Genomic DNA, 10,651 nt, shown 5'->3' on the forward strand with positions numbered 1-10,651 from the left:
GAAAAAGTTATACTGCGTTACTTAATATTTCAAAGTGATGTTTTCCATTTATTTCTTAAATATTTAGGAAAAGACCCATGGCAACTTTAATGTAACATAATTTGGTATATTTATCTTTGGCCCACGGCTCTTAATGAGATGTTTAGTTTTTGACCCTTCATATAAGAAGGTTTGGGCACCCCGTGTCCGTGGGGTCTTAAAATGTTTTAAATTTCAAGAATTCACTGAAATATTGTCTTGTAGGTCTTAAATCATTTTAAACGGATCTTATTTTTCTAATCAGGCCAACACCTACCAACAATACATCTCAGTAAAACCTTAAACGAAAGTACAATTCATTAACTCATTATTTTAAGTCTGTATATGCAACCAGAGTTTGCTTGTTTGGACGCATTATTTGAAATATGTGGCTAAGAAATAACAAAAGTTGAAATTTGACATGGTGAAACCTGCAGAAACCCTGTAGCATATATAATGCTAATTATATGTAAATATTTTTAAAAAGTGTTTAAAGAGTTGAAGACAAAGTAATTAGCCTTTTAAATATCCCTCAAGTGATGTTTTTTGGAGCATTTTCTAGTAGTTACTATAATATATTCTTCTGGAGAAAGTTTCTTTTAGTATGGCTGGAATAATTTTAGTTTGGTTTAGTTATTGAAACTATTGTTTAAAAATGTTAAAACAAGTCTTCTCTCCGTTAAACTGAATTTGAAATATTTGGAAAATTAAAAAAAAAAAAAATTACAGAAGGCCTAATAATTGAATTTTGAACTATTCTAATAAAATTGTGAACTTGTACGCATAATCATATATACATACTCGCATACACACATACATGCATATTTACATACAATTGATGGCAAAATTATTATCCCTCCTGTGAAATATTTATTGTTTTTCAAATATTTCTTTCAAATATTGTTGTGTTTAATGGAGCAAGGATATGTTCACTGTATGTCTGATAATAATATTTTTTCTACTGGAAAAAATCTTATTAGTTTTATTTTGGCAGTAATGAAAGGCGTTTTTTAATTTTTAAGACCATTTTTAAGTCAATGTTATTAGCCCCCTTTCAGCAATATATATTTTAATTGGCTACAGAACAAACCACTGTTATACAGTGACTTGCCTAATTAACCTAATTAAGCATTTAAATTGAAGTTTAAGCTGAATAATAGTATCTTGAAAAATATCTAGTTATAAATCTGTTGAAAAACATTATTAATACATACAGTTGAAGTGAGAATTATTAGCCCCCCTTTGAATTGTTTTTCTTTTTTTTTTTCTTTTTTTTTTATATTTACCAAATGATGTTTAACAGAGCAAGGAACTTTTCTCAGTATGTCTGACTATTTTTCCTTCTGGAGAAAGTCTTATTTTGTTTTATTTCGGCTAGAATAAAAGCAGTTTTTGATTTAAAAAAAAAAAAATTATTTTAAGGCCAAATTTACTAGCCCCTTTAAGCTATATTTTTTAACGATATACAGAACAAACCATCGTTATACAATAACTTGCCTAATTACCCTAACCTGCCTAGTTAACCTATTTATCCTAGTTAAGTCATTAAATGTCACTAAACTGTATAGAAGTGTCTTGAAAAATATCTAGCCAAATATTATTTACTGTCATCATGGCAAAGATATAATAAATCAGTTATTAGAGATGAGTTATTAAAACTATTATGTTTAGAAATGTGTTAAAAAAATCTTCTCTCTTGGAAATTGGGGAAAAAAATAAAGGGGGGGGGGGGGCGCTTAATAATTCAGACTTCAACTGTACATACACGCATACATAATGTGTACGGTCTATATTTATTTTGATGCAATTTTTTTATCGTCTTTACTCGTTTTACATATTGTTATATTTTTATTTTATTATCATCATTAATATTTCTAAAACTACTATTATTTGTAACTTTTTTTTTATTTTTGGGTCATTGCAGTTGATGGGACATCCAGCAGCAATGGCTCTGGAAAAGGAGCTGCCCCTCCTCAGCCCACTTCACCCGTTCAGTCTGAAAAGAAACCCTCTGAACAGAACCCTCTGCCCAGTCCATGTTTATCTGCTGAACCTGCCGTTAAGAGACCTGCCTCTGCCCTGGAGAATGAGATGACCAAGAAAGCCAAAGTAGAGGATGTAAGATAAACCTCGCTTATAAAAAAAAAATAGAAAAAAAGTACTTTATAAATATAGATTTTTAGGGTTTCCTTGTTACTATTTATTTAACTACTGAGTAATGTTAATGAATTAAATGTACTTTGTTTAGGGTTGGAATACAAATTTGGTTTGGGTTGGTTGGATGTTATTATTCATAATTAATTTTAATTACTATATTAAGTACAAGGACACCTTAAAATAGTGTTACCAATAAAATGTTATTTTATTCCAGCATTATATGGACATTATTATATCTCACAGAAACTTAATTTATGAAAAAAAAACAAGTTGTACAAACAATTCAACTTTTTGTTGTAATTATTGGTATTTAAGTGAGATTACTTGTCTTCTTGCACAGTAAATGCGAATAATTACAACCAAATACTTCATATATTTGTACATCTTGTTTTTTTAAGACAATAAATGTGTTTTTTCACACACATCACATTTGAACATTTAAGTTAGTCATGAATATGTAAAAAAATCTAATTAAATCCTGCTCTTCTAGCTGTCAGCCGCAGAAGCAAAGTCCTCAGGTGAAACTGATGGCCATGTGGCTCCAGCGGTAATGGCTAATTGTTCTTTCTTTTTGTTAGCAAAACCACAATTTTTTTTCTCCGTCTTGGCCTCTGAACTTGAAGAGGCAGTTTGTCTGTTATCTTCATCGCTCAGAGTTTCAGTCTCTGTGTCGTGATTGTTGTATTTTTTTAATCTTAAGCAGATCGCTGAAGTGGTTCCTTCAGATGGAGAATTGAAAACAGAGACTGAATTAATGGTGAGCCAATCATTGAAGCAGTGTGTTTTAATGATTATTAGTGGAACTTGTGGAAATGATGATACAATTTTCTGTCATTCTCAGGCAGAGGACACAGCAGAGAAGGTTCCACTTGCTCAGGTAATGGCTTGTTCTTAGGGTTAGGTCAACCAAAAACTAAAAATCTGTTTTCAATTACTCACCCTCATGTCATTTCAAGCCCCTGAGACGTTTGTTCATTTTCAGAACACAAGTTAGGATGGTTTAGATGAAATCCTGGAGCTCTCTCATCCTCCATGTACGTCCTCCAAGTATAGAAAAGGAACTAAAGACATTGTCAAAAAAACGGCTGCTGAAAATGATCGACTGAAAGACAAAAATATGGGCCCAAAATGAGTAATGTTGTTGAAGTGTGTATCGAATGCAGAAAGCATTGCGCTATATAGCTATAATTTCAATGCACTATGCAAAGGCCGTTTTTTTATGCGTCGACCAAATCGCAAGAGCTGTTGCGAACACGAGACACTGTTAAAGTTCAAAATATCGCAATATGCCACTCTACTTTACATGCTCACTGGAAAGGCAAAGTCCACTCAAGTTACTGACAGTACATATCTATGTAGCTTACTTGTTTTTGTTGCTTGCTGTAGTGCTACTGTGCTGTCATGGCAATGCTGGTAAACTGACGACTCGCGACTCGTTCACTGTCAGTAAGGAGTGACTCTGGACCTCAAAATTTTGTCACCAGTAAATAAGCTTTCGATTGATGTAGGATTTGTTAGAATGGGACTATATTTGGCTGAGATTAAACTATTTCAACTTTGAGAAAATTGCCTTTAAAGTGGTCTAAATTAAGTGTTTAGCAAATGAATATTAGTAATCAAACATTGAATTGTGCATGGTAGGCAGTTTACTAAATATTTTCACGGAACATGATCTTAATATTCTAATGATTTTTGGCATAAACGTTAAATCAGTTATTTTGACCCATTTTTGTTTTGACCCTCTTGCCAAAAATATACGTGTGCGGCATAAGGGGCTCTTCACAAATCATGTCTAAAAGTGTCTTGGCGGGCATTTTTGAAACGCCTCTCGGGCAGTCGGGCATTCTGTCTGAATAGGGAGAAAATCAAATTCTCCAAAACTTAAGGTTTGTCAAGCTTAAGATTACATTACATATTTGGAATCACCAATAAAATAAACAACTGTCTTATAAGTTTCCTTTCTAAACGTTCCAATCAAACAAAATTGCATTTTTTTTTAGCTTGCCTGAGCTAGTGCACTCTAAATAATGATCATCTGATCTCGCTGGCTTTCTTAAGTAATTCACAACTTGGTGGTGAATCTCCTCCAGAAATTACAGACTCTTTGTTTACAAGTTTGTGGCCGTTTGAGTAGTTGCTGTCGTGTGATGTCTGTTTGATAGGTGATCGATGATTGGCTCTTGTACTAGTAGGCGTGGCTTCATTTGCCATATTGACCGTTAAAATTTCCCCCATTCAGTCCATTTGTGAAAATTTGCTTATTTTAAAGGCATGTTTTTTTTTAATCAGTCTAATCTTAGTTATTTTGTTAAGAGGCTGATCACACCGAATGCGCTTTTCTGTTTTAAAAACACAAGGCGCACCACACTGCCTTTTTTGCTGGCAAGAAAAAAAGAAGCGCTGTGTGCCTTTTATGTTGCTAGGCAAAGACTGAATCAGCTGCGTATTGTGCGTGATATGTTGATATTGGTATAATTTTAATATTTAATAATATTGTGAAATTCAAGATTTGCGAGTCATCCAGCTCTGGATTACTCAAAACGGCAACCACAAGTCTCTGTAGTCATCTTGACAACTTAAACACTGCAGTCACCTCAACCCCGGCTTTCATTTGATTGGAGAATGATATGACGCGACTGACGTAGCTCGCTTTTTCCGCTCAAGAGTTTACTTTTTTCAACTGCGAAAAATGAGAGGCAGTTAAAATAAGCATAAGCAGCACGCAAAACGCTTGCGGCCGTTAGTAAACCATTCAAAAAAGGCGCCTCTCAACACAAAAAGTGCATTCGGTGTGATCAAAGAGCAAAGAATCACCAAGAGGCGACACTCTAGTGTGCTTTGGGTAAACAGCCACTAGAGGGCGTGGCGTCCAATTTGGAATGAAAATTCCAATAGAACAACAGCATATTGTAAGTCTGTAAAATAAACAAAGTAAGCCAATCAGGCAGTATGCTTGGGCATTCTGTTTGAATGGGGAAACTTCAAAGTTTTCAAAATTGCTTGCCAATCTTACGATTAAATTTCATATTATTAATCACCAATAAATTTAATCAACAACTGTTTTAAGTTTCATTTCTAAACATTCAAATCACACCGCATCTGTAGAAATTCCCATCTGGTCTTAGCCCCTCCCCCAGAGAATCGCCAGTCCATAGCAATCGCTGATTGGCTGCTGTACTAGTGGGCGGGGCTTCATTCGCCATATAGACTGTTAAATTTTAAAGTGACATGTCTTGTTTATTCTAGAATCTTTGGTTAAAGTCCATATGAACTGGAAGCTGCGATCGTTTTTTTTTTCCAAATTGTGATGCAGATCCGAGATAAAACTGAATATTAAATGAGAAAACAGTGGGCGTGGCTTGTTTTTTCTACTGCAAAGTGATTGGATTTAATAAAATCGGCATTTCATTAAGAAAGATCCGGAAAAGGGTTTGGGGAGTTATTACAATCTAAAGGACACCACCTGCTCACTGTTTCTGTTTGTTGTCAAAACTGTCAGTTGGAGTGGCGTGGTTAACTATGTTAGACACGCCCAATGCCTCAGACAGACGTAATCTGAAAATTAAACTGAAATCAAACAGTTGGAAGTGAATTTTCAGATTTTAATTAAAGATTTAAAGAGCAAATTATTATTTTTTCTTTATGGCATGCACAGATGTATTGTTCACCACAAAACTACAATGTTAGGTAACAAAATCATATGGCTAGTTTTAATTTCATTTTGTACATTAAATGTAAAAAGTCATACAAAATTATATTTATTAAATAAATAAATATTACAAATCATTTTTGGTTTTTGACCAAGCGCATCCAGACTTTTTGGTTTCGGCCCAGAATTTTCATTTCAGTACATTCTCACTAGTTAGGTTAATCTCCAAAATTGAATTTAATCTCATACATATTTTTTTTGCTGCAGAAAACTTCCAACACTGATCTATCGGACGTTCCAATCCTCCCAAGCAACCCCATCCCTGTGGTCAAGAATTCGATCAAGCTCCGACTCAGCAGATAGAAGCGGCTCAGTCTTCAGCCCGTCTCAATCTCAGGAGGTGAAAATCCCCCTCGATTCCTGCACACGTGCAACACGGCTCTCCACAAGAGGGCAGCTCTGTTCTTCCACACACACTTCCCTGTTTTCCTCTCTCTTATATCCTTCTCTTGTGCAAAAAAACAAAAAACATTATATCCTCCTCAAAAACTAAATCCTCAATGTGATTTAATGTGTTTGTGTGATCACATGCTATCCTTCTCTTTTGACCTGACGCTTTATTTTTTTTTTTTGTTCGTAAATCAACGAAAAGGCTTGTAATTCTTATATTCCAGGGTACAGTTGGTCCACTAGAGACCAAACCTGTGTATGTTGTACAGAGCTGAGGGTGTTAGATGAGCATGAAGCGTGCTCGGTAGGTGGAGATGCATTCAACTAATGACCGCACTAATCTGATGAGGAGAGGACGTCCAGATGATTCTAGCTCACTTATGCAGCTGTAATTTAACCAAATCAGTCTGAGATTAGCGTAAACACCATGGTTTTTGCTCCGCCGTCTTAGCAGGACATTAATTATGGGGGTTATTAGGAGCGGAATAGCTAGTATTCCCCAGCATGCTCTTGATTCGTGCTCTGAGGAGACCAGTGCTGGCCGTTTTATTTTGATCATGTCTTCATGTATATATTCATTCAGATAAGAGATGACGAGATCCACACTTTTATTTGCTTTAAACGGCTCCATTCTCTTATATGCTGGGATTTTGTTTCCTAATGTGGAGTTTTGATTGATTTATTGTGATTTAAAATGGCAGATGGAGTTAAACATTGAGGTGATTTGGAGAATTTTGGATTTGGAAAAAAAAGAAATGATGGTTTTATTGGGACAGCAGAGTGATTTAGTTTTTTTTTTTTTTGGAATCTGTACAAAGTTTTCTTACTCCCGTGTTTTGTCCTGATGGTCTGTGTTGACTGTATGGTTTGGTGTAAAGCTGCCGCTCCAGCTGTGGTGTCAGCACAGATTCACTCCTGTGAAACGCCTCCTATGGCCTTGCAATGTTCTTTCAGTTCTTTCATACGCTTATTTGTAAGACAAGGTATTGTACTTTTTCACAAATAAAAGTCTACATTGTTGCAAAGAGAAATTGGTCTTCTGTTTATTTTGTATCACTTTTTAACTGTAGTGCGGTTGTTATAATGATTTTTACTTCACAATACTTATTGACTAAAAAATATAATGAATACATAATGTATGTATATGTGTGTGTCTTTGCGCGTGTGTGTGTGTGTGTGTGTGTGTGTGTGTGTGTGTGTGTTTGTCATTTATTATTATTATTATTATTATTATTATTATTATTATTATTATTATGTTCATTATTAGCCCCGTTTATTTTTTTCCCCCAATTTCTGTTTAACGGAGTGAAGATTTCTTCAATACATTTCTAAACATAATAGTTTTAATACCTAATTTCTAATAACTGATTTATTTTCTTTGCCATGATGACATTACATAATATTTGACTAGATGTTTTTCAAGACACTTCTATACAGCTTAAAGTGACATTTAAAGGCTAAACTAGGTTAATCAGGTTAACTAGGCATGATAGTGTAATTAGGCATGCACACACACGCACATACACACAAACACACACACTCACTCACTCACTGGCCACTTTATTAGGTACACCTGTCCAACTGCTTAATGCAAATTTCTAATCAGCCAATCACATGGCAGCAACTCAATGCATTTAGGCATGTAGACATGGTCAAGGTGATCTGCTGCAGTTCAAACTGAGCATCAGAATGGGGAAGAAAGGTGATTTAAGTGACTGAATGCTGCATGGTTGTTGGAGACAGACGAATATTTGGTCTGAGTATTTCAGAAACTGCTGATCTACTGGGATTTTCACGCATAACCATCTCTAGTGTTTACAGAGAATGGTCAAAAAAAGAGGCAATAACCTTGAGGCGGATGGGCTACAGCAGCAGAAGACCACACCGGATGCCACTTCTGTCAATTAAGAACAGGAAACTGAGGCTACAATTCACACAGGCTCAACAAAAATAGATGATAGAAAACTGGAAAAACGTTGCCTGTTCAGATGAGGCTCGATTTCTGCTGCAACATTCTGATGGTAGGGTCAGAATTTGGCGTCAACAACATGAAAGCATGGATCCATCCTGCTTTGTATCAACAGTTCAGGCTGATGGTGGTGGTGTAATGGTGTGGGGGATATTTTCTTGGCAGACTTTGGGTCCATTAGTACTAATTGAGCATTGTGTCAACGTCACAGCCTATCTGAGTATTGTTGCTGACCATATCCATCCCTTTATGACCCCAGTGTACCCATCTTATGATGGCTACTTCCAGCAGGGTAACACCATGTCATAAAGCGTGAATCATCTCAGACTGGTTGCTTGAACATGACAATGAGTTCACTGTACACAAAAAAGGCCTCCACAGTCACCAGATATCAATCCAATAGATCACCTTTGGGATGTGGTTGATTTATCAGAATGGCATAAAGTTTTGTTTTTGTGATTTGTGGGGAGATTCTATAGGTTTTCTTATAAAGGTTTAGTATATTTAAATTTAACTGAAATATCACTGTATTATAAATAGATATTTCTAATGAACTCTTACTCATTTTTTTTTTAATCTGAAAGTCAATCTTTGCCAGTGTTTCCCAACCCTGTTCCTGAAGGCACACCAACAGTACACATTTTCAACCTCTTCCTAATCAAACACACCCGAATCATCTTATCAGAACCTAAAAAAGGCTCTTAAAACCTGAGGTTAATTGGGCAGATAAGGGAGACATCAAAATATGTACCGTTGGTGTGCCTCCAGGAACAGGGTTGGGAAACACTGACCTATTTCATTTCACATTATCATAGCTGTGCACTGAAAAATAAAGTCTTTGACTAACTATTGAATAACACCATTACATTCGACAATACATTTCTAAATTTTTCCCACTTGACGAATGTTAAGTTTGGGTGCTAGGTGTGTCGATTTAACAGTGGAAATGTTTTTTTAAGCAAAGCTTGGTCACACATTTGTGCTGGTGCTTGTTACAGTGTAATTACACTAATCAGCAACATGTACGTATTGCAGATCTAGGGTTTGGTTTAGCAGCTTGTAATTATACATTATTTAGGATCATTACTAAAACCAAAAGTCCTGAAAAGGCTAGTGTATACTTTGTGTAACCATTTATCCCAATGCACTTCGGGATTTTTTATTTATTTATTTTTTATATTTTAAATTTTCCTTCGGCTTAGTGCCTTTTTTTATCAGGGGTCACCACAGCAGAATAAACCGTCTTTGTAATACTCACCTAAATCTTACAAATCAATGTCAATTTTGTCAATACTTTCCAAAAATATTTATAATTTTATTTGCAATGTATTTGTTTCAACATGTTTTTATTTGATCCATTGTAAAGAACATGTTAACACGTTGACCTTATTCTTTAACGTGGAAGTGCTTGTGTTTGTGATTGTTTTAGAACTTCTAACTTTAGTAGCCTGTGGGAGAAATGACTAGGAATGACAAACAGGAGAAAACGGTCTTGTTCTACAAACAAGTGTGTTCATGATTATACATAAACAGTAGAATAATGTAATAAAAAAATATCTGTTTGCATCATCAACAGCATAACGAGCCAATTTCAATGTCTAAAACTCAATGGAAGTGAATGAGGATGAAGGTCCTGAGCCTAAAAATATTCCAATGGTTTGTATGTGAAGAATAACGACAATAAAAACAATGGAAACCTATAGAATGTCTGCACAATTCCCTACTTTTGCCAGCAGCCTTTCAAACGATGTGTCTTTCAGCAAGTTTATGTCAAAACTAAAGCTAAAAGACTTCAGATTATTAAAAATTTTTATAAAATTGTTGACATTAAACAGGCCTTGGCGAAAGTATTTTCCCATTAAACAAATGATGTAATCTTTAAACGTAGCTAGAATGTGATAGAATGATAGAATTGACAAATCCAACAGTAGGGTTAAATGTGTCATGTAAATTTATTTGAAAATATTGTGTTTGTCCTTATTTGTCCCAACATTGCATTGACAACCCAGCATTTTTTAGATGACTGGTAAATTTTATTTTTTGACTGATTTTGTGCTAGCCAGTTCAGTAAACAGTTCATTAAAAGTTAAAGAAACAACTACATTTTTTATTTTTTTTTATTATAACAGTTGCATGTGCCAAAACTGAAGTCATTGCTTTTAGTGACCGAGTTGAGGTTCTCAAGGTGAATGCATACCTTGGCTCTAAGGGTCAAACAACAAAAAATAAGGTCAAGAATCTTGGTGTGACTCTAGAGTAAGATATGAGCTTCAGTCATGTCAAAGCAGTTACTAAATCAACATACTATCATATCAAAAACATTGCAAGAATTAGATACTTAGTTTCTAGTGAGAACTTGTTCATGCTTTTATCACCATCAGAGTGGATTACTGTAATGGACTCCTCAC

At 35.0% G+C, this 10,651-nt stretch overlaps 1 protein-coding gene across 3 annotated transcripts in view; it reads left to right on the forward strand.

The window, feature by feature from the left end:
• Positions 1–7,305, forward strand: part of papola (poly(A) polymerase alpha) — a 31,536-nt gene extending 24,231 nt beyond the window's left edge. Inside the window, exons 19-23 of one of the 3 annotated variants that reach the window (XM_056480825.1) lie at positions 1,943–2,136; positions 2,666–2,722; positions 2,876–2,932; positions 3,017–3,052; positions 6,092–7,305. In XM_056480825.1, coding sequence (XP_056336800.1) covers positions 1,943–2,136; positions 2,666–2,722; positions 2,876–2,932; positions 3,017–3,052; positions 6,092–6,187 — 440 coding nt within the window. In that variant the 3' untranslated portion in view covers positions 6,188–7,305. The remainder of the gene's footprint in view (positions 1–1,942; positions 2,137–2,665; positions 2,723–2,875; positions 2,933–3,016; positions 3,053–6,091) is intronic. The other 2 variants (XM_056480826.1, XM_056480827.1) reach the window with 2 other exon arrangements.
• Positions 7,306–10,651: the final 3,346 nt, after the last annotated feature.

Source organism: Danio aesculapii, chromosome 20, assembly GCF_903798145.1.
Source record: "Danio aesculapii chromosome 20, fDanAes4.1, whole genome shotgun sequence".
NCBI classification, from domain to species: domain Eukaryota; kingdom Metazoa; phylum Chordata; class Actinopteri; order Cypriniformes; family Danionidae; genus Danio; species Danio aesculapii.